General features: G+C 47.1%; 6 protein-coding genes across 6 annotated transcripts; 4 read left to right on the forward strand and 2 right to left on the reverse strand.

The window, feature by feature from the left end:
- Positions 1-903: 903 nt before the first annotated feature.
- On the forward strand, positions 904-1,747 carry F9C07_12506 (uncharacterized protein; the record flags this gene model as incomplete). The annotated part of the gene is made up of 2 exons (XM_041295491.1): positions 904-1,053; positions 1,118-1,747. 2 exons carry the CDS (start codon positions 904-906, stop codon positions 1,745-1,747), a joined length of 780 nt encoding a protein of 259 aa, XP_041151437.1.
- Positions 1,748-1,958: 211 nt separating this feature from the next.
- On the forward strand, positions 1,959-4,303 carry F9C07_2287176 (monooxygenase). The gene is made up of 2 exons (XM_041295490.2): positions 1,959-3,447; positions 3,505-4,303. Exons 1-2 carry the CDS (start codon positions 2,476-2,478, stop codon positions 3,886-3,888), a joined length of 1,356 nt encoding a protein of 451 aa, XP_041151436.1. The 5' UTR covers positions 1,959-2,475; the 3' UTR covers positions 3,889-4,303.
- A 575-nt stretch (positions 4,304-4,878) lies between these two features.
- Positions 4,879-8,825, forward strand: F9C07_2076592 (DNA repair helicase rad5,16; the record flags this gene model as incomplete). The annotated part of the gene is made up of 11 exons (XM_071508826.1): positions 4,879-5,405; positions 5,455-5,799; positions 5,896-6,290; positions 6,349-6,436; positions 6,488-6,607; positions 6,659-6,816; positions 6,871-7,058; positions 7,113-7,308; positions 7,360-8,264; positions 8,331-8,507; positions 8,583-8,825. 11 exons carry the CDS (start codon positions 4,879-4,881, stop codon positions 8,823-8,825), a joined length of 3,342 nt encoding a protein of 1,113 aa, XP_071367285.1.
- A 620-nt stretch (positions 8,826-9,445) lies between these two features.
- Positions 9,446-14,665, reverse strand: F9C07_2247836 (uncharacterized protein; the record flags this gene model as incomplete). Its single annotated transcript, XM_041295479.2, has 5 exons — positions 14,077-14,665; positions 13,888-14,015; positions 11,672-13,785; positions 10,513-10,569; positions 9,446-10,408 (listed from the first exon to the last, which is right to left on the reverse strand). The coding sequence occupies exons 1-5, from the start codon at positions 14,172-14,174 to the stop codon at positions 9,446-9,448; spliced, it is 3,360 nt and encodes a 1,119-aa protein (XP_041151434.1). The 5' UTR covers positions 14,175-14,665.
- Positions 14,666-14,953: 288 nt separating this feature from the next.
- F9C07_2287179 (ribosome 60S biogenesis N-terminal-domain-containing protein) lies at positions 14,954-18,789 on the reverse strand. Its single transcript, XM_071510886.1, has 5 exons — positions 18,524-18,789; positions 16,685-18,460; positions 15,833-16,632; positions 15,446-15,772; positions 14,954-15,395 (listed from the first exon to the last, which is right to left on the reverse strand). The coding sequence occupies exons 1-5, from the start codon at positions 18,669-18,671 to the stop codon at positions 15,078-15,080; spliced, it is 3,369 nt and encodes a 1,122-aa protein (XP_071367286.1). The 5' UTR covers positions 18,672-18,789; the 3' UTR covers positions 14,954-15,077.
- A 1,482-nt stretch (positions 18,790-20,271) lies between these two features.
- F9C07_2110563 (uncharacterized protein) lies at positions 20,272-21,762 on the forward strand (the record flags this gene model as incomplete). The annotated part of the gene is made up of 7 exons (XM_071509066.1): positions 20,272-20,383; positions 20,441-20,739; positions 20,986-21,048; positions 21,271-21,385; positions 21,443-21,551; positions 21,629-21,709; positions 21,741-21,762. 7 exons carry the CDS (start codon positions 20,272-20,274, stop codon positions 21,760-21,762), a joined length of 801 nt encoding a protein of 266 aa, XP_071367287.1.
- Between the last annotated feature and the right edge of the window lie 541 nt (positions 21,763-22,303).

Raw genomic sequence — 22,303 nt, forward strand, 5'->3', positions numbered from 1 at the left:
CAACGTGTTAGCAGACATCGTGGTCTGTTCTCCGCAAAGTGACAAGGAACACAGACCAGCAAACTGGGCGATCTGCAGTCAATCGATGGGCTAGCCTAGATGATACTGCTTTTTCCGCTGCAGAGATGATCGCCCGTTGATCTGGCCATCAATCTAGAATATACAATCGCTCGCGCTAGAAAAGAATCCTCGACAAGGGTCATCTTGCCACCCTTATCAGCGACAGCGCTAATGGGCATGGTGGATGGTTGCAATGCAGCGTTTCACTACTACTAGTCCCTCACAGAACAGCGTACTTTTTTATCTATCTATTTATTTATCTATTTTCCTTATTACATATTATTATCATGTCGCTCATTCGTCCTACGCACTTCCGAAGAATAATCATAGCTTCGGTAGGATCACCAGCACGTTGTTGTGATAGAGTGGGGTTAAGAGTAGTGACCAGGTAGGATATCATATCGGAGAATTGGAGATTCGCATAACAACGCCGCAAAGCAGCCCGCCATTCTCCTTACTGAACCAAGTATCAGCTACTGAGCGATCAGTCTTGTGCAAGGCTTCAATGTCATGAATTGAATTGTGACTTAGGGCTAACGGGGACGAAAAGAGGCTTAAGCACCGAAACCCTGCAAACGCCGAGTCGGAGCCGAGCGCAAAGTTTCGCGGTCCAGACAGCGTTGCATGAGGTCATTTTCTACAAGGATCGCACGAAAAGAAAAGAAAAAGTCCCTAATGTCGGAGATCAATCCTTGTCTTGACCTGTCTAATTCATATGGCACAATCCTTTGCATCCTGGATACCTGTGGCGCCCATTCCGAAACGACTCGGGTTTATTTAAAGCTGTCGAACCCTCTCCTTACGGTTCGGTACCCCCAACTCCGCCGGTCCAACCAACGCAAAATGCCCGCAACTTCAGCACATCCGTGGAAACTCCAGTCCCAAGATCTTCCCTATGCATGGGATAATCTAATTGGCGTAGACGCCGATGTGGCGCCGATGTCTGCCTTTGATACGATCATTGAGCCACCGCCCGCCAACGCTCATCGACGAGTGAGTACCCTGTGGGGAAAAACACCTCGTCACCTAGTCAGTCCATGATCTAATGATTATGCAGCCGAATTCTCAAGATATTCTCGATTCTCCCGGCTACTTGCCACAGTGGTCTCCATCTTCTGCAGACCTTCTCCCGTGGGAAGCGTACGAGAATTGGACATCTCCGAGGCACTCATTCGCCGCGCCCAACCAGTTTGAGGACGCGCCCGTGCTACCGCCACTCAAGCAAGATCTAGTACAGAACACATCGAAACTTTCTTCTAGAAACCGCACATCGCCTCCGCAATTTCATTGCTCTGCCTCGAGCTCAACCATCGCCTCTTTATCGCCGCCGCCATCTTCCCCATCTGGTTCGCCCAGTTCCACGCCTCACGAAGGTCCAGCGCATCCCTCATCCCGGCGCTCAGCACATAACAGAATTGAAAAACGCTACCGGGAGAACCTCAGTAAGAACTTTGCTGCACTTGAGTCGTCTCTGCAAGGCTATTACACGCGAGGGGTTGGAAGTGGCAGGCCCCGCTTCTACTGTCAGAGAAAGCATGCTTCTAAGAAGATGGCAGTTCTGACCGATGCCGTCAATTATATCGGGGAGTTGGAGGCAGAGACAGTCATGTTGAAAAAGAAGCTGGATACATTACGGCAAGCGCTGCTACCGAATGGAATATGGAGATACACCTTAAACGATGACTAAAATTTCGCCGAGCGTTTCAGGTTCCGCAGGGGAATCATTTACTATTTGACACACTCGTGCCTCGGCAAGTGTGACTTCTGTACATATCTTGTAGTGTATTAGCGTTATCGATCCTGGATCATGATGAATAATGCCTAATTCAAACGGACACAGTTCCCAATGCTTCGCTCTCCTGCCAATACTAAGACCACATGATGCTTAACAGATGAGATATAGATCAAAATGATCGGTTGGTTCCGTGAAGAAAGGAAATTGCATGTCTAGACCCGTCTATTTTCTAACCCCCGGGCGCTATAAGCTTATGCCGGGGGCTGCCAATCAGAGGCGGTTTCGGGGGATCCATGGAACGCCAACTTCTTCACTTTGGATATGACACTTGAGGGGTGGCAATGTGGGCCCTTGATTGGCTCTGCTTCCCGGCATCGTTTAACCGACCGCCCGAATTAACAGAGCTCTCGGCCGGACGCGGAGACACCCCAATCTGGAATGGGAAAAGATGGAACGGGGAAAAAAAAATTTAAATTAAATTGACACTAAATCATTGACGAGTGCAACGATGTGCATACAACGAGACATCATGAATCGAACTGCAGGGCAAATACCTGCCCCTGTGTGACCTCTCCAACCGATTTATCTTCGCTCTGGCCCGCTTTTTCCTGGCACTTTCCGACGACAGTGTGTCTGTCGGCCTCCCCGATTGAAGAACGAAACACAACGGGTTCCCTATAATGCCGCGCGATATTCTCGTCGTCGGTGCCGGCATTGCTGGCCTCGCCAGCGCCATTGCCCTTTCCAACGAGCTCGCCCCCGTCGTTCCCGAATTGAAAATCACGGTGTATGATGGCGCATCGGAGCTCACGACGTCCGGCGGCGCCATCAGTTTGACGCCGGTCGCTCAGAGGTATCTCGACGAGTTAGGGGTCTTATCCGAGTTGAACCAGATGGACGATCAAGCTGGGATTGAAGTGGATGCAATTGATCTATTTTCCGTGCGTGCCGGCCGCCGTTTGGGCCCCCTCCGATTTACCGACGAGAACGGACACGGATATGGTGGCTATAAGGGTCGTCGGGTGTTGCGCAGCGCTTTGTCAGAAGCCATGCTGGCAGTGGCTCGCAGGCTGCCGAACGTCTCAGTTCACTACGACAAAAAACTGATCGGGGGAAGCACAACGGCGGAGAATGTCACATTGCACTTCGAAGATGGTTCAACCGCCACGGGGGACTTGGTCTTGGGATGCGATGGGGTTCACTCGGCGACACGGACGAAAATCGTAGATCCCGGCAACCGGTCCGAATATACCGGTGTCTCTTTCATACAAAGCATGGCCGACGCCCGGAACTTTACCGCAACGATGCCCTTTACTCAAACTGCAGTGCACCTCGCCCGGCATAGTTCGCTCCTGACGAGCTACTGTGACCCAAAACACGAGAAGCTCTTTGTAGCGGCAATCGTCCGCGTGAGCGAACACCTGATCGAGAAGTACCAGGCGATGTCGGGAACGGACCTGGCGGCACAAAAGAATATGAGGATGTCAATGCGCTACCTGGTCCGGGCGCAGTTCGGCATGTCAAGTCTGCCATATATCCGCGAGATCATTGATCGAACCGAGGATTGGATGTTATACCCCGTGTACCAGGTTCGTCAACGAGGGAAATGGCATACAGATAGGATACTGTTACTCGGAGATGCCGCGCACGCAGTAAGTTTCTTCGTATTCCCAGCGTATTTTGTCGTAACAAGACTAATACAGATATAGATGCCCCCGCGCGATGAATCGGCCGCGTATGCGGTAGAGGATGCGATCATATTTTCCAAGCTCTTGGCGCAGAATCCCGACTGTGAGCTACTCAGATTGTTTGAAGAATACGAAGAGCTTCGACGAGGACTGGTCAACAAGGCATTCGATGCATCACGCAGGCTGTGGCAAAGTGACCTTGACAAGGGCCTTTTTCCTGGCCAAACTCGCGATTTGATGTCTCCTGTCCACCTTCCACCCGACAGCTGTGTTGGAAAGCGTGCCACACAGCCGATCAACAAGAGAAACCTACCCGCTCCGACACACGAGAGCTTCTCAGATCTGTCCGTGTACTCATTGACCAGCGATCTTGGGCGGACTGTTGACGCAACGAACGCTGATTAATTTTGACCACTAAAAGGGAAGCTTAGCTGCCATGTACGTCTACTTCGCTGCAGTTCCTACATGTGCACTGCCCTAAACTGCCCGCATACAGCTGACTTGCGGCATTATACTAAGAGACACGCCACAGTCGTGCTCCTGGTAACGCCCATGGGCTATCTCCAAACACCTACCGCGTCGCCTCGCTTTATTTACACGCTTTCTTTCTCTTCCCATCTTTTTCCAGGAACTTTTCACATTCTACGTTCACATTTCTGTTTTCCGCCTTTGTATAAAAGATTCCCATTTAACCATACATGTTTTATAGATGATGCTATGCCGCTTCACTAGCTGTTTTTAATCATCGTTTTTGGGTTCCGTCTTAGAATCATTTAATCATACACTATTTAATCAAACTTATACATTCTGGCCGCTAAATCGTCATTGTTATTCTTGTATATGTACTAAGGCGCAGCAAAGACAAGATGCATTCTAACTCCTAGAACTCACTATCATAGTTCTTCTTTTTAGAACCTTGTTCTGATATCACACCTCTTCCTTTCATATCTCTCTTTCATCTCACCCGATCTGCACCCTCTCCAACTTCTACAGCCTTTGGTGATCACCTTACATCCATCACTATTTTCCTTTCCCGTTACCTTCCGCCTCTTCTCTTCAACTACCTTAGCCACATCTCGGGCACGCCATTATCAATTCGGGTCGACTCCACTACGATCTCTTTAACATCTCCATTTTCTCTCACCAAGAACCCGTTTCTAAATCTCACATATACCTTTGCCTTAGCTCTCATCCTAAGTTTACTAATCATCATAATTCCCTTCCATACAGACTTTCGATCCTACATACTCTTATACATCCTCTAGTCCTTCTATCCCATATCCCTTTTTAATCCATACATCCCGTCACCATATCATCTCCCACTTGTTCCTACTTTAAGCCCCTTCCACACCTTACCCATTACAATTACCTTCCACTATCCAACAAAAGCACACCATGGATCCGCCCCAGGAACTTGATATCTCAGCCTCTCTATCCGAAACTGTTGAAACTCGCCGAGAGCAAGCGGGAGCAAAAGGTGCCCTTGCCAGAGGCTTACTAGCACTCCAAAACAGGAGCTCACAGCTACCCTCATCGTCGGAACCCAGCCACATGTCTGAAACTACCATGGCTCCTGAGAGCAGAGGCGCAGAAGCAGCGCTCGGTGCTACCGATACGAGCGCAAAGCCTCAAAACAATCCTCAGGCAGGCCATACGTTTACCGTGGTCGTCCCCGACCTTTCATTCTATGAGCTGGATGATGACCTCAACCCACCAATGGATATTGCACAGGCTCTTTCAGGATTTATTCAAAATGAGACCTCTGATCACCAGCTTCCGGTTAATGACTTAGCAGTTGCTTCATCGTTATCGATCCAGATTGAAGATGCTGAGCCTGGTCCCTCCACTAGGCCAGCTGATCCAGAATCCTTGGAGTGGCCAGACGAGATGTTGGACTCCGTGAATGATAACGACACATCAGAGTAAGACGCTCATACCCATTCAGAGTAGTATGATGACTGACTGTTTTAGGTTCGATGTAATTAAGTCCTGGTTTAAAGGCCTTGTCAATCCTACCATGGAAGACACAGTGAAATACAAAGCCGCCAAGTTACAAGAAAAGGCAAGGGAAACAAGGGTATCAAACAGAGAAGCACTTCAATTGCAGGATGACGAGTACGAGGAGTTTGTAGGGGATGAGGAAAATCCCGGCTTATTCGTTACCCCCGAGCCCGCCCAAGAAAGTTCATCTCATGTGCAGCTACCAGAACAAAATGAGTCTAAGCTCGCAGCAGAGCCCACAGAAGAACCGAAGAAAACAACGAGAAAGAAGAGGCAGAATAAGATATCTGCTGAAGAGAAACGACGAAGCATGCAGTTTGGACTTGACGTTGTTCTTGGCAAAGTAGACAAAAAAAAGTCAGGAAAGAAGCGCAAGGCTAGCGGACCAACTGGCCCAACCAAACGATCTAGAAAAGGTAAAGAGCCCGAATTCGACTTGGAGTCTCTCCTGGCTTCCAATATCATTGAAGATGCACATGTCAATTCGGCGCTACCTGCGGCCCCCGGCTTTACTGAGAGAAACAAAGAGAAAGCACTTCTCCAATTGATCGCTGAAATCCCGACTAAGGAGCAAGAACAAGCGAAGGACGATAAGAGAAAGATTTTGGAGGCAACTAAAAAGTTCAACAATAGTGCGAGAAGCGATTGCAAAGGTGGTTGGAAAGTAAAGGGCATGAAGACAAGCCTTTACAATTACCAGGTCTTGGGTGCTGGTTTCATGCGTGATCGAGAGAACTCATCCCAGCCGCCATATGGAGGTCTTCTATGTGATACCATGGGATTCGGGAAAACGATTCAAACTCTTGGTGAATATCTTTCTAATATGTTGGCTGTTAAAGTCCGTGGTGGCTAATGTATACATAGCCAATATCGTCGATGGGAGACCTCCTGACCCAACTGACCCTGTGAGGACGACATTGATTGTTGTGCCATCGCAGCTTGTCTCACACTGGTAAGCCCAAGGAACCTCGCATCTAACCCTTCAGCAAACTGAACATTGTAGGATGCAGCAACTCGAAAAGCATTGTGAAATAGATGCAATAGGCGAAGTTCTTGTGTATCGTGCAAACGCGAGATACTTGACACTTGACGTTCCCAAGAGTATCCAGAAGCACAACATCGTGTACGTTCAAATACCCTCTTCGGGCATTGCAACATACTCATCAGTCCACAGAATAACTACGTATGATGAAGTTCGGAGATCTTACCCTCAGTGCAATGTCCCAAGTCAGATTGCCGACAAAGATAAACTTATTGAATGGTGGAAAGAGACCTATGAGAATGACGTGGGCCCTTTACATCAGATCAAATTCAGGAGGATTATCTTAGACGGTATATGTGCTTCCACAGTTACATGGGTCTGAATAAAGCTGACATAACTCTCAGAGGCTCACGTCATAAAGAATCACCTTTCCCAAATATCTACCGCTGTCCGAGCTCTCACTGGCCATTACAAATGGGTCCTCAGTGGAACGCCTGTGCACAATTGTGTAGAGGAATTCTATCCGCTCTTTGATTTTCTCGGTGTTCCTCGCACCGGAACTTATGAGAATTTCTGGAAGTTATACTGCAAGGTGAAGATTCTAATTCATCTGTGTATCAACTAGATTTCTAACCGTTGTTCCTAGGATGGTGAAGCTAATAAGTGCTTGGTTAATCTCCTCCGATCTTTCATGTTTCGTCGAACGCATTCTAGTCGGCTTTTCTCGTTACCTATCATCAAGCTGCCCGATATTGACGAAAGGGTTGTACAGACAGATTTCTGTAAAGCTGAGAGGGTAATGTACGATGCTATCATCGATGCATTCTTCGAGATAATCAATGGTACGTGAAAGTTGCTTCACCGCCGTCAATTCACTAACGATATATATATAGGCTTCGCCCATGTGGAAAATTCTAGAGTGAAGCAATACCGATGCTTCCTAACGATGATTTTGAAGCTGCGCATGTTTTCCAGCCATATGCTTACTGCGCAAGATATCATAAAGAAGCTTCTTTCCAAAGAATTGATTCGGGAGCTTATCGATATTTTGAAAGTGGAGAGAAGCCCCGAAAGTCCATCCTACAATATCATACAATGGATTAGAGCAATGAGAAAGGATACCGAATTGCACGCAACTCCACAGACTCAAGGCTTCCCGGGCCTTTGTGTAGAGGAGCTTCATGGCGATAAGGAAGAGCTTGCCAAACAATTCAAGGCTTTCATGACAACGCTTCACGAGAATGAGCAGTGGTTGGAGCGTTTTGAGAGGGGGAAATGCGCGTCCTGTGGATTCATGCCAATGAATCCGTTGGTCACGTCCTGCATGCATCTGTATTGTGAGGAATGTTATTACCTTCTCATGAAGGAGGGTGAAACACGGATCTGCTCAAGTTGCAATACATGCATTGAAGCAGCTGCAATGTGCCCTATCGCGGACGATGGAGAGATCCGGGAGCCACCTTCGGCTCTCATAGTCGAAAAGACGAAGAAGCAGAAGAAACCATCTAAGAAGAACAAGAAGAAGACACAAAGAGGTTTTATGGGTGGCTTTCCAGCAGTTGCCTCACACGGCCGAGATGAATCTGAGGATGAAGAAGTGGATGAAGACGAGGAGGTAGATTGGATTTCTGTGAGTGGTGGCGAAATGACCAGTGCCAAACTTGTCAAGATACAAGAGATCGTCAAGGGTTGGATTGACGAGAATCCGGACGTGAAAATCGTCATATTTACTCAGTTTCTTGACTTTCTTCGGCTGGTCGGGCTTATGTGCAATAAAGAGAAATGGGTGGCCACTTCCGTAAGTTCTAATCTTCGTCACAACCTGCCTTTGATCCATGGAGGGAGCGCTGCTAATCGCACGCAGTTGCACGGGAAACTGAGTTTACAAGCTCGTGAGCAGAGCATGGATAAGTTCAGAGATGAGAAAGAGGTACGGATCTTGATTGCCAGTCTCAAGGCTGGAGGAATCGGACTCGACATGTCCATGGCGAACAAATGTATCCTGGTGGATCTATGGTGGAATGAAGCTATTCAACAACAGGTACTACACACACACACTTTCGATTTCATTCATTTTTACACTTCTGAGTAAGGCTCAACTAATCATTTCTCCAAGGCCTTTTGTCGCCTTTATCGAATCGGCCAGTCTAAGGATGTGGAATTTGTCAAGATCATCATCAAAGATTCAATTGATGAATATCTACTCAAAATGCAAACTCGCAAAACGGCCAATATTTCCGGTACTATGGGAGATGAAGTTCTGAAAGACCGAGATTCGATTATTGATCTCCTCAAGATGTTTGGGGGAGCAGTCATTGAAGAGCCAGCAGGTGGGATTTTCATTCAACCCAGGCGTTAATGCATGGACGTGGCTATCCTTTCCATTGGATTGGCCTTGATTTACTTGTCATTTTCATTCAATATTTGTTAGCTCTGATATTATGCTTCTTTTAGATTTTGACTTTTTGATAGCTACTTCTGATCTTGGTTGATTCACAATAAGTTCTAACTGCTGTTTCCTGCTTGGATTGGAAGTTCAATGCCATCATTTTGATACTATACTTATCATCTAAATTGCCTTTGAATACACTTGGCCTTACTTCATTGGATATCACTTAACTCATTGTGATGCTATCTTTAAGTTGACTAGTAGTCATTAATGAGCGAAAGGAGAAGCACGTAATGAACGTATTCGCATCAGATAGGCAACCTTGTAAATACAGTATGGAAGTTAAGACTGTACAGTACCATTTTGATCAAATAAATCTGATATCCATCCGACATGAGTATTTTCCCCGGTAAACCAGTCCGAGACACAGGGCATTTAGAAAGAAAAAACAACAAACCGCACGACACCAGTAATAAAAGTACAATACATCGATCCCCGGAAAGACAAGACGAAAGAGGCGACAAGGACGGTTAGAACAAGGAGTTTGATACAAAAGGCCCCAGGGAAAGCGTCATCTCACACATCATGAATCACTCAAAGTGCACAACAGGCCTAGGGCCGAAGCAGCGACGCCTACCACTAGCTCTGCCACCCTGACCGACTCCGGGGGAAGGAATCCTTAAAGGCAAAGGAAAAGCCAGAGGAAGCAATGAAGCCTCCCCAGCACCCAACGAATGAAACGACACTCTCACATCCTCCATCTCAACCTCCCTTGCACCCTCTCCACCCTCGGTCAAAAACTCTTCAACATCAGTATCCGCCTCATCCGTATCCACTCCCCCATCAACACCCTGGTACCTGGAACTGGCCGCATGCGAGAACCGATTATTAGATTGACGAGTCCACATCTGCAAATTAACCCCCATTCCCAGGGTATGCTCCCGCTGCTCGTAGGCATCATCGTCGCGGATATTCTCCTTATCTTCATCGGGAGAGGAGTAAGTAGTAAAGCTAGACACGGGGCCGGGATGGTTCTCCAGATGCGAGTCATCCGGATCCTCGAAGATCTGGAAGAGATGGGATGGACGAGCGATGTAAGAGTGAGACGGACTTGTGGTTATGCTGCCGCTGGTCGAGTTGGCATGGACTTCCGCGTCCGTGTCGCTGTCTAGATCCATTGTATCTTCGCTGACGGCCGTGGTCGAGGCGTTAGTTGAGTTACGGGTTTCTGGATCTGTGTCGTCGGCGTCTGAGAGTATTTCCTGATCGTGGTGGGTAGTGATGCGCTTGATCGCGATATCGAGATAGGTGCGATCGTGGTCATCCTCGAGGTCAGACTCTGCCTGGTTTGCGACCTTGAGCTTCTTGCATGGTCGTGCGTGGTGAACCGGCTCTAAGGTGTGCTTTTCGTCGATGTCAGAGGTCGAGTCTAGTTCCCCGTGCTTGCGAACCTTGGGGTTGGGGATTGTCACAGTTCGGACGTTGTCGTGCTTAATTGAGCCTGTGGTGGACTGGGTGGATAGTCGCTTTGACTCGCGGCGAGAGGCGGCTACCTGTTTTTCTTCTGGTTATTCTTGATGAAGATGTAGGTTTGTCTACCTCCAGGGTTTCGTATGATTTCTACCGAGTATGAAACCGAGGAAGTGGAATTACTCACATATTGATCGATGTCCAAGCAAAGCTCGAAGTCGACCTCGTCCATCATATCGCCAAGCTGCGTGGATTATATCTGTTAGCTGTTCCTCTTTTCTATTAATACATATAAGCCCCTGATGGGCTTTTCTTCTCCATTACTATCCAGAAAAGTATGGATGTCGATTACAGGTTGAGGTTTTGACGCCTCTGCGTCCCTCTGACTTATTGTGTTGTTTCTGGTTTTTGATTCGTTATAAATTAAGTACTCTGATAGTGTAGATAGGATGAATAGATGAATAGCTGAAAGACTTACCTTGTTCGCTTGGGTGGATGTATGGCTATGGTGAAGGCTGTAGGTATGGAGTAAAAAGTGTCCAAACGGGAGAATGGAGCAAGGGGGTTTGAAGATCAGCAGACACGTTTAGAAAAAAAAAAATTACTTGCCTTTGGATTGGGTGCCATGGTAACCTAGAGTTACTTTGTATTGTGAAAACTGATCACGGAATATTGAAGTGATGCATGTGCAATGTGCAGTAGGTGGAAGAGAATTGTATAGTTTGCAAAAGATGTACAATAGTGCATTGCGAAGTGCCCTGCCCGACTACAAATTCACTGAACAAGACGAAACACTAGCTGGCAAGTTTTCGATGGTGCCCTTCACTGACCAGAACTACTTAGAACATGGCATTCACAGCCAATCACCTGCACATTGACCCAACAGAATCAAAGATATGAGTATATAGTGAGCGAGTATTTTACGGATAGGAACCTCGATTCAAGTAATAGATAGATTGCAAGTATCCAGTCATCTGATTAAGCAAGTAGAGTTAGTATGATCTATCCTTTTAGATCACATACTTCACTAGAGATTGTCCAATCCGCCTATTACTTTCATTTCGATCAGCCTAGAAATGAAGCTGCTGCTGCAACCCCATTCACACTCTTCTGACACTCTCGGGACATATGGCAGGAGATTTAAATAGATCAAAGCCAGTCCTTGCTACGCACAGACGGTGGGCACCAGACAAAGCAACACATAGACTTGGAATACATATCAAATTTGGCAAAAAAGCGGCCTGATACACCCGGCAATAATCCCGCCATATGCCACGTGAGTTTCGCATCAAGCAAGGAGCGCGCCTAATCCATATGTCTGCTTATCTGAATTGGCCCGGACCTACCATGCCGCCCCGGGCGTCTCCAGCGCCGACTTGTCCAAACATATCCAATAAATGCCGAGAGGAATGTGGAGGCCCCTGTGGACCGGGGTTACCGTCGAAAGGGCCCTGGCCACCATGACCAAGACCCATCAAGGCTTCGGCATTGGGTGGCATAGGCGGGAAGCCAGACGGAGGAGGGCCGTTCATGTATCCCGGGGGGGGCATCATACCCGGGGGAGGCGGGAATCCGGCTGATCCATTGCCGCCAGCGCCACGTGGGAAGGGTTGACGCTCACCGAGCGGTGGAACATTGCCATGCATTGGCATCATATTAGACATGAAGTTAGGGTTGACGCCCCGTGTTGGAGTAGGAATACCCGGTGGGGGAGCGAGAGGGCCGGGACCGCCGCCCTGCTGTGGAGGAAGCTGATGGCCAGCCCATCCAGGAGGTGGCAAGTGTTCAAAGCCTGGCGGTCTCTGCACGCCCATGCCAGGTAGACCTTGACCTTGAGGAGCCCGACTTCCACCCGGAGTGATGGGAACTTGGCCGCCTTGAGGGAACGGCATATCCTCAAAGTAACCCATCGGAGGTCCATTTGCGGGTCGTCGGCGAAGCTGATCAGGCTCCGCTCTCCGCATATTAGCTATCGCCGGATCGTCAATAAAGTTGGGAGCCTTTGGTGCAGATGCAAGCCCTGGAGGGGGTGGGAGCATTTCTGGCATATTCATCATACCAGAAACGGCGCCGGCGCTTTGTGGTTGACCATGGTTACCTGGAGCCTGGTTTGTAACAGGAGTGACCCGGACTTGTTGCATTAGGCGAAGTAAATGTTCCCGTTCGCGGGCTTGAGGATCCATAGCAGGGGGAGCACTCCGCATAGAACTCTCCTGCATGAGCATGGGGTCTGGCCGCTTGATCTGCTCGCGAGAAGGGGATGAGATAGCGCTTTGAACAGAGTCTGCTTGAGGAAGAGATGGAGGCCGATTGGCTTGCGCGGTATCGTTGTGAGGAGTAGCATTGCGCGACTTGCTCCCTCCCAGCATCTGTAGAATACGCTGAAACCCTTCCTGGTCAGCATCAGTAGTTGACGGCTGGACAGTAGGAGACTTGTTCCCCAGCTGCGAATCGGTCTCTTTTGCTGGGCTGCCGGGAGGCGGGCTAAACAACCCAGCAAAACGAGAAGATTTGAAGGGCTTTCCCGGAATATTTTCTTTCTTAGGTGTAGCCTGACTGACTACGGGGGCCTCTAGAGGTGACGAGGTAGCGATTTCCTGAGGAGATTTAGAGTCACCCAGAAGTCCGAAAAAGCGTTCCATTGCCGTGTCTGATTGAAACGGTGTCCCGCTGCTGCTGAAGATTTCGCCGTCTGTTGGTCTTGGCTCCGGCTTCTGAGCATTGGCCGGAGTTGAGTCCACGGGTGTCTCTTTCTTCTCATCTACAGGAGCCTGAGAAGATCCCGCCTTCATCCTTTCTTTCCAACGTTCGAAATCTTCTTGAGTGTGCACCCTTCGGGGCTCTTCCTTATCATTGGAATCCAACCATTCAGGATCCTGTTCAAATTTAGCACCTCGAGTCCAATCCCGGTCAGCGCCGTGCCGGTCTCGGCGCCAATCTCGGCTCCGTATCGGGGTCTTTTCTTCCTCAGCATCGGGCCCGTCCTGATTGCCGTCCTCGCGGAACCAGCTTCCTTCATGTCGGGCACGCGCCGGCTGGCCGTCTCTTCGAGGAAAGAATCGACTATCCTTATCTTTCCCTCCCCGTTCATGATTTGGAGTCTGTTGATCACGGTCACGATTGAAATCACGAGATTCCCACCGATCAAATTCCCCGTTACGCCTTGGCTTTCTTTCCTGATCATCCTGGCCAAAGGTGCGACGAGGACGACCGGCGTTCCAGTCATCTCTGTCCCCACGACGAGGGGTGAAAGGGTCCGACTTTCCGTCACGTCGGTCAAAATTGCTATCACCAGCTTCCCTATCCTTGAAGAACTTGCCGCGCAAATTTAAGCGGTCATTCTTGATGTCGTCAGAATCAGGTTGCCTGGATGGCCGTTCAGTAGCATCTATCGAGCCTTTGCCCGGTATGCGCGATGCGGACGCAAATGCGGTCTTCGGTGGCCCAAGAATAATATCCTCTACAGGGAATTAACAATGTCCTCAGTTAGCGATGAACTCTTTAGAACAGTCCGTCTCTGCACCGATGAAGGACAGCCATAAGACAATGCTCTTATATTTACCTGAATTCGAATTGCGGGAAACATGGCGAGTCTCAAAAATGCTAGGTCGTCGAGGTGTCGTCTCGTTTGGATTATTGGGATCGCGAGGGCCGGTGGTTTTTCTCTGTGTCGTTGGGTCGGGTATCGGGCTAGTTCAACATCGGCCAAGTCAGTCTCCGGGTCATAAGTGCAACCACAAGAATCCCCTACCCCATCCATTCTTCAGCCGGAGGTAAGTTCGCAGGCTTAGCGACCAGGGGGGACGAGCGTAGCCATAACAGCTCGTCAATCTGGTAACGTCGCGCCATGAGGATGGCTGAAGTGTTTATGATGGTGTCGGCAGACCGTCAGAACGTTCTCATTGGTTCGCAAGGATCAGAAGCGGGAGCTGGAGCAATCGCAGGGAACGTAGGATTAGAAGGGAGATAGCGTGTGTGTGTAGTCCGGGGTAACGGTCCTTGTGTAATGGAGGGTGCGGTGTAGAGAGGAGCAGTGAAGCAAAGCCACTTGCTAGTGGCAAGATTGGCGGAGTTTCAATCGGTCAGTCAACTCGGGGGACTCGATGAGGGGCAAAGGGGATTCCGTTGTCAGATCAAAATATTTTCTCTGGCAGTTTGAGAATGTAGTAAACTATCGTTGCAGAATCCGGGTGGAAGGTGGGAAATAGAGGGCGACACAGCTGATGGAAAGTAGGTAGTAGTAAATGATGGGGGGTTGTTGTGATGAGTGGTTTCAACGGAGAGCGCCCGATCTGAACTTGTGGCCGCAAAACGTTTGTTTCCTCCGTCGGCCTCAGGCTCTTGGACTCAACTACCCAATGAGGAAAGTCGCTTTGGACCTCGACAACAACGACAAGCATCCTCAAATTAAGCTCAAACATTCTACTAGTATTCCGGACACTCAATCTTTTATACACAACAGCCATAGTTTTTCTCTCAGAATTGCCTGTATGTAATCATAGAAGATATCATCATTCGATGCTATTCACTAGTAGTAGTACCTACATCACTTTGGTGAGAAAGGCTCTTTATCTACATATATTTCGGCAAAATAACGCTCACTGTTATCTTGACAAAGACCTAGAACCGCATAATTCATTAAAGGACTAGTGGCCCCACGATTTAGAAAGAAAAACGAAGAAAATTGAAAAATATCTCTAGCATTATGTCTATAGGAGAAAAGGACCTACACCCTCTCCTAGAATTAAGCATCTACACAGCAATGTTTTCCACAGCCTGTGCCACAGATCCTCCACTCCATTTCATAACCCGATCCTGTTCCGATGATTCATACAAAGAGAACGCCATGGCTGTGAAAGTTGGCACCTCCTTACCACCCAATGCTGGAATTTGGCTCTGGATCCAGCTAACAATACCAGCCCGAGTAATCAAAGTTGTGCTACCTTGTACCTGTGTCGAGCGATACAGCAGGTGTAAAATCTTTCGCTTGGATGGAAGGCTAGGTCCGGGTGACTCATAGAAAGAAAGTGCTCGTTCAAACACATTCGCGCGGCGGTAGATCCCCATATCCTGTGAGCTCGTTAACAATGTTTCGCATGGTTTACGGCATGGTAGCTTACAGTCTCTGTACGAAGGCCTTTAATAAGTAGATCCAGTAGCCAGTTCGTCTCCTCGAAGTAACCATCATCCAATTCGGGTTCGTGCAACAGGATCTTGTCAATCCAATATGATGGAATCTTCTCTGGTTCCCAGGAAGGTGCCTTTTGGAGGAACTTGTTGACTTTTCCATAGAGCTTGTGCATTGGGTTGACGAGAACCGCGAGACAGTTGGAAGCACACTCTCCCACAATCCATGGCACGGGCGACTCCAGTCCAATCTGCTTCACCGTCTCTAGGAGTTCACCGGTGAGGAGGAACACTGACCTCCACTCGACATATTTAGATTCCTGGTATTGTGAGTCATGTAAACTCTCCATTTAGCTATCATAGGAAAAGTATCAACTTACTCGAATCTTAGACATAAATCGAGTTATATTAGCGAATGCCTGTCTTCTGACTTCTTCGTGTTCTGAGCACAGGCAGAGCATCAGATCTGCCACCCGGCCTTGCTCAACGGAGATCTCGATGTCCTCCTTCTCCCATCTGTGCAACGCATTGTGAGTTGTGCCTTCCGTAGGTAAGGTACCGAATATCTCCTCCAAGTCCACGGTTGACTTCTCGTTGCTCGAACGTAAGGTTGTCGGTTGTGTTGTGCTAGACTCTCGTCTGTTGCTATCCTGACTTGTCTCCTCCTCGGTATCTTTCAATGCCTTTTTCAGAGTTGACTTGGTGCGCTTGTTCTCAGTGGCTGCTACCAAAGTATCCCGGGCAGCCTTTAACGCTTTCGGGTCTTCCCCAGAGCCTTTCAACTTCCCAAGAGTTTTGGCAATCCATGCACCAACAGCGCTTTCTGCATCACCTCCAGACTTAACAACAAATGGCCATTGTTCGGTGATAGCAGCTACGATAGGGCTGACCGGTTTAGATACGTCCTCACATAGCGACCCAAGCAAGTCCTGGTAGTGAACCGGTTTTTTCGCTACCCGACAAACACAGTTATCGAAAAAGGATAGTTGATGGCGGAGATTTCCGGAGTCAGACGTCCCAAAGCTGGATAAGAGTGACTGAAAGGAGCTTGAACCATGCAAGATCGAGTTCTCCGTAAGCACAGTCTTCAACAGGACCTCAATGTTTCTGAGAGAGTCAGGGGATGATGCCCCTACTACAACCTTAAGAATCGAAGTGAATGCAGAGAATTGCATAGATCCTATAGCCACATTAGCATAACGTCCAGAGTGATAATCTTACGGAGTACTTGCCAGGTTGTTGCCACCAACGCATCGATGCGGACTGCTGTGCGATTTTAAGGATGCTACCCAACTGAGCAAGCAATGATTCCGAGTCTTCCTCGCTAGGACTTGACTCGTCCAAGCGTTTCAAGATATCAACCAAAACGAGAGAAACATCGAAGATTTCTTCAAATGCCACATCAGGCACAATCTCATAGAAACAAGAGAGCAGTTCGGCCACAGCTTCTTGTTGCTGCAGATCCTCCTTAGCAGTTTTCTTGTACAGTGATACAACATCTTTCATTGCGGGACATCGGCGACAGAACTCCGCGATTAGTTTGCCCTTGGCCTGAGTCCAAAATGATTGGCTGACACCATGATCTGAATTAAAGATACGAAGAACCTTCCGCAGCTTGTTGAAAGAGATTGTCAAAATCCGAACCGCGAACAAAGTAATTATCTCCGCGTTTAGGTTCAAACAGCGGGTTAGGGTTTTCTGGGTAAGCGGGCGAGGCAGGATGTTCTCGATTACTACCGATACGGGAGGCGGCATAGAAGGCAATTTATCCTTCCAACCAAAATTCGTTGGAACAGGCAAGCTGACTGTGGAGAAAAGAAGCGCGGACTCTGCCATCCATGATGATGTGGGTTTCGGGTCTGAAACAAACATTGTTTTCTTTGTGAAGAAATCGGCAACAAGCTCCGGTGCTTCTTTAAAGATAGCTACCAGAAGCTCAATCTGCAGGCTGTCTGCGTCTGGACGCAGAGTCTGAGCGAGGTAAGATAATATCCCGTTACGAACTGGCACAGACTCTCGATATTTGTCGACGTATACTGCAGAATCAAGCCCCAAGTCGATCGATGTGTCTTCCTCGCCTGGCAAGGACTCCGGGTCACTCCCGTTAGGGTACCAGCTCGTCTCCGACAGTAAGACACCATTACTAGAGTTAGTGCAGACATTCATCAAGATCTTATGGATCTCACTGGCGATAGATACGCCAGTGGGATTCGGCTCCTCAGAGTCTCTGTCATAGCCGTAGAGCGTCACAAGCTTCTCCAAGTTCCCTCGGTTGAAAAACTTCGTCTTCGCATTCCTGGAAAGGGATGTATCTTGCACAATATCCCTCTCTATGGCCTTGATGATATCCAAAACAGTATCTCGGGGATCCTTTCTTACGTACTCCAAGAATGCTCTGATGACCTTGTGCTGTTCGATAATGTCGCTCTTCGCACTAGCATGCTGGAATCTCAAGTTTGCCAGAACATACCGTTGAGCATTCCGTCGGAGAGTCGACTTCTGAATATCATCTGAAGCCTCCTCTAATTGAGATTTGTTCGGAGTTAGAAATACTTCTATGCGTTTAAAAGTGATATACCGCACGGCGTAGACATGCCGTGCAACAGCACCTCCGTCGAAGCTGACGATTTCAGTAAGGAGACGAAGACAGGGCGATATCAAATGCTCCTTAGATTTCGTAGCTGTCAAGCCGCGGTTGAAGAACCTCAGTTGTTCCTTTTTCAACAAAAACTTGCATAGAGCTAATCCAAAGTCACGAAAATCCAAATTAGTAGACACCGTCTTAATAAAAAGAGCCAACACCGACGGAACCACAGTCAGCAATGACTCATTATTGTTGCTATCTGCAAAATTCCAAGTTTGGATCAGATCTGGGAAGCAAGAAGGCTCTTCTTCATGCGATATCTGCGAATCGCAATAGGCTTTGAGGATACGGAATTTCTTGGCTTTCTCGCCCTCATTCTCAGTTTGCCCGGTTGCGAGAAGAAAATCTTTGAATTTCTTAATGCCTAGTGTTACTCTGTGAGTATGGTTTTACACAGAACATACAAGAAAAAGAATAGCGTACTGACCTTGTTTGACCTCGTTGATATTCTGTTGGAAGGTTAAAAGATTGCGTAGTTGGCCGTGAGACGTTATGTCCGTAAAAGCATCATTTCCCTGCGCAGAATCCACCTTTCTCCTCTTATTCCTATGAAGCTGATCATCATGAGGAGACATGTTTGCGTGTGGATGATCTCCTGATTGAATTTGGAGACTTGAAACGCAGAGCGATGAAATTGAAGTTATGTAAAGCTCAGTTCCCGTCAAAATTTTGCGATATCTGATTGGCTGCCGGCGACCCCACGGAAGGAGCGAAGAAACTTTGCATGAATACGGAATACGGAGTACAGCCCCATCAAAAGTTCTCCGTTAAATGTCTGTTTTACACCAAAACCTGATGTTTTAAATAGAATCGTCTCAGCGAAATCGAATAATCTGGTTGGTTTAACGGATTAGAGTAATAGATGACTATCTAAATTCTACTACAATAGAGTCTCAATAGATATGATCAACATAGAATGTTATAGTAATAAGTGAAAGTTATATATAATTAGAGATTTATCGCTTCTCTTACAAATTTATATATAATCAGGTAAGATACAACGTTACTCTTTAAATTTTCCGAGAAGCTAGTTTAAATCGATCAATTTCCCTCTCCCTACGCCCACTCCTCCACTCGAAGAGACGAGTGTTATCGCCTATATCGCTATATCTTTACTATTCTAGGGAACGCGTCCAGGTGTTTATATATCTGGCTGATATATCGGTATACCTACTACGTTTGGCTCTCTGGAATGCTATTGATGTGATCTACCGTCGCGAGAACCCCTGAATTCGATTAGATCTATATAGCATAGATTAGTCTACTGAGTATACTCTATAGGACAACTGCTGCTATTCAACCTCTATTTTAGAGCTTGTAAATACTATCCTTATGACACACTTCTCCTGGAAATCATTATTTTAGAGCATCACCTCTTACTGACACACCTTGGAAGCCTACCTACCTATCTGGATGCCTTCCCAGTCCATAGTCCCGCTGCTATATTCCCTTTTATATATGTATATATGCACTATAATTATTGACACGTCCAGTAGAGTGCACCTTCTCTGCCTAATACCTATTCAATATGCATTATTAGGTCAATCTTATAAGCGGTAGGATATGGCCTGGGGAAAGGGGAAGCAGTCTACTATAATCACCACTTTCTCAGACCCCTTATAGCATCCTCAATATATATACGCATGTTTATGACACAATTGTCAATGAGAGCTGCTTAGGATACGAAACAGTCGTTGACGACTCGAAAAGGGCCCCGATTGGGAGCTGAATTCGGGTATAATGGAACTCTTTCACCATCAGGCAACGATCGGGGAAATTATCACACTAAGTAGTCGTTTATTAACTCAATTCAGTGAAGGGCCTACTTCAATTCCATGTTGATAACCATTTCATACCTTCGTAAGACTTAGTCTATAACTCCCTTTCACAACTCTCCTAACTTTCCTACTTACATCCTCTCGTCTTGTCCTCCAGATTATACGTTTATTATAAATCAAATCTGCAGAACATTAGAATCTTAATTATCCAGATGATTTATATATTTGGATGCTATATCATCGATAGCCATATAACAAAGAGCCCATATCAAACAGTCATCATCCCCATAGGCCAACGCTACCCTAGAGACCTATCAACGCGAACGACTTGACTGCGGGATTTATACCGTGAACGCAGATTACATATTCACATCTGAAAAGCAGTATCTCTATTACCATGTCGAACAGCACTCTAAACAGGGTCCCTGTCATGGACAGAATCCTTCAAAGATCAAAAACAAGAAAAGGCCTAGTCCCCGAAGATTACGATGTATATACTCTTGATGGTTGTAAGTTTTATGATAATTGAAGAAGAGTTGCCCCCGGATAACTTGGATAAACTCTAGTAAACTGGGTGATGAGCCATTTGTACGGCGTATCCCTTCCCACAATACTAGTCGCCGCCAAATCAACTTCACGGAGGGTGTGCGGCTCAGAGATGGAAAGTGTGTCCTCTCCGGACTCGTTAACCCTTGCGCTCACCGAGGTAAATGGAAAAGCTGGGAAGCAGCGCATATATTCCCGCTTGGGAAGGAAAGCTATTGAATTGAAGACAATTTCAGCCGATGGATCACTCATACACACTCGGGAAACCATTCTGTGTCCATCAACTCCATTCAAAACGGATGGAAGAACACTGGACCCTGTGTGTAGTCACCCCACCGACCCCAATCGCGTCTCAGATTGTCTCCTGTGCTGGCACTTGAGGCAGAGCGCGCTTACAAAATTGAAGGCCGCCGGGGAGCCTTCTTTTCCACGACTTCCCACCAGGATCGGATATGTTAAAGACGGTCCTGGAGGGAACTTTTTCTCCACAACACCAGGTCAAGTCAGGTCCACCACCCATCTTCTGAGTTTTAATAAAGTGTTAGATGGCTAATCAATTATTCAGAGGTACTACCAGGAGTATGTGGATGGATGCAGAAATAAGACAATCATACTACCGGCCTATGAAGTAAGTACTATACCTGTGTATATCTTTTTATTATATCATTACTAGTCTAATACTAGCTAGGAAGAGTAAATATTCAGCTAATATAGATATATAGCAAGAGAACAACGAGATAATCCTCTACTGAGGTGAGGTGTTCTGCAGGATACCGAATTGCACAAAAAGCAATGTAAGATCTTCCAGATCTTTAATTTACAGCTAAGCATTTACTAATCTATACCATAGAAACGATGTCCAAACACAAACAGCCTAGGCAAGCACCTCAAAACCCACAAGGAAATCATCCTGGGTAAGGCCACAGGTGGTGGAGCAAACCAATTAGAGAAAGATCGGGCGGCTAGTAAGTATACTACATGACTTCCCGTTGACTAGTATTGAATATTAACTTGTTTACTAGACTTTTATCGATCCTTGACAAATAATGGAGATCATGACAAGACTATAATGCAGTCTGGACATGGAACTACATGTCCTACATCCACACGGTCTTCTTCATATGAGTCGGAGTAAGTTGAATAGATTATAATCCTTACTGGTAATTGGCTAATTATTTACGTGCTCAGATGCTGCGATGCTCAAATAGTTACAAAGGGAAGCGATTATCTAAACAAGCCAATATTTTCAAGAAGGAATACGAAGAAGCACTATCGGCAAAGTTAAAGCGGTATGTGTCTCTAGCACCAATAAGTAATCAGGCATGGACTGATACCTGTCTAGTTGCTACGAGGATAATAAAGAGGCCTTTAACACTCAGCACTCCGAAAAGAAGATTTGCAATGGGTATTGTATTAAAACTTAAGATAACGAGCTATTGACGAATCCTGGTCGAGAAAAGAACCGGACGTCAGGATCTCCTCTGAAGATGAGGACATTCACGAGTGAGTCTAACAGTAGTAGAAACTAGCTACTCTCTGTCTTATGGACCTCATATGATATTGCCCCGATTGAACGGTTCGAAATTAGCTAGACTGCGGGGTGGGAACAACATCATGTGGATTATGTAGGCAATGAGGGATGAAGGATGAGTTTTCTGTTCTGTCTCCGTATATTCGAGTTATACCCATCATCGCTGTCATTGTACTGCATTGGCTCACAATCCTGTGCAACAATACTATCATCGTCCTCTTTATCTCCGTCAGTTGGGTCGGATGGCTCTCTAGGTTTCTTCTTTGATAACTTTGTTCCTTGATCGGTTGGACTTGGCTTTGGGTTCATGCTGGGCCTTCGTCTCTGAGAACTCGTTAGAAAGGTTAAAGTT

The sequence above is a fragment of the Aspergillus flavus genome, chromosome 8, assembly GCF_009017415.1.
Source record: "Aspergillus flavus chromosome 8, complete sequence".
Classification (NCBI taxonomy): Eukaryota; Fungi; Ascomycota; class Eurotiomycetes; order Eurotiales; family Aspergillaceae; genus Aspergillus; species Aspergillus flavus.

Coding starts and splice junctions, on each gene's coding strand:
- F9C07_2287176 (XM_041295490.2), top strand. CDS start 2,476: ATGCCGCGCGATATTCTCGTCGTCGGTGCCGGCATTGCTGGCCTCGCC. Junction 3,448..3,504: donor TCGGAGATGCCGCGCACGCA/GTAAGTTTCTTC, acceptor ATACAGATATAG/ATGCCCCCGCGCGATGAATC.
- F9C07_2287179 (XM_071510886.1), bottom strand. CDS start 18,671: ATGTCTCCTCATGATGATCAGCTTCATAGGAATAAGAGGAGAAAGGTG. Junction 16,633..16,684: donor GCGTTGGTGGCAACAACCTG/GCAAGTACTCCG, acceptor ATGTGGCTATAG/GATCTATGCAATTCTCTGCA. Junction 15,396..15,445: donor AAGGCCTTCGTACAGAGACT/GTAAGCTACCAT, acceptor ACGAGCTCACAG/GATATGGGGATCTACCGCCG.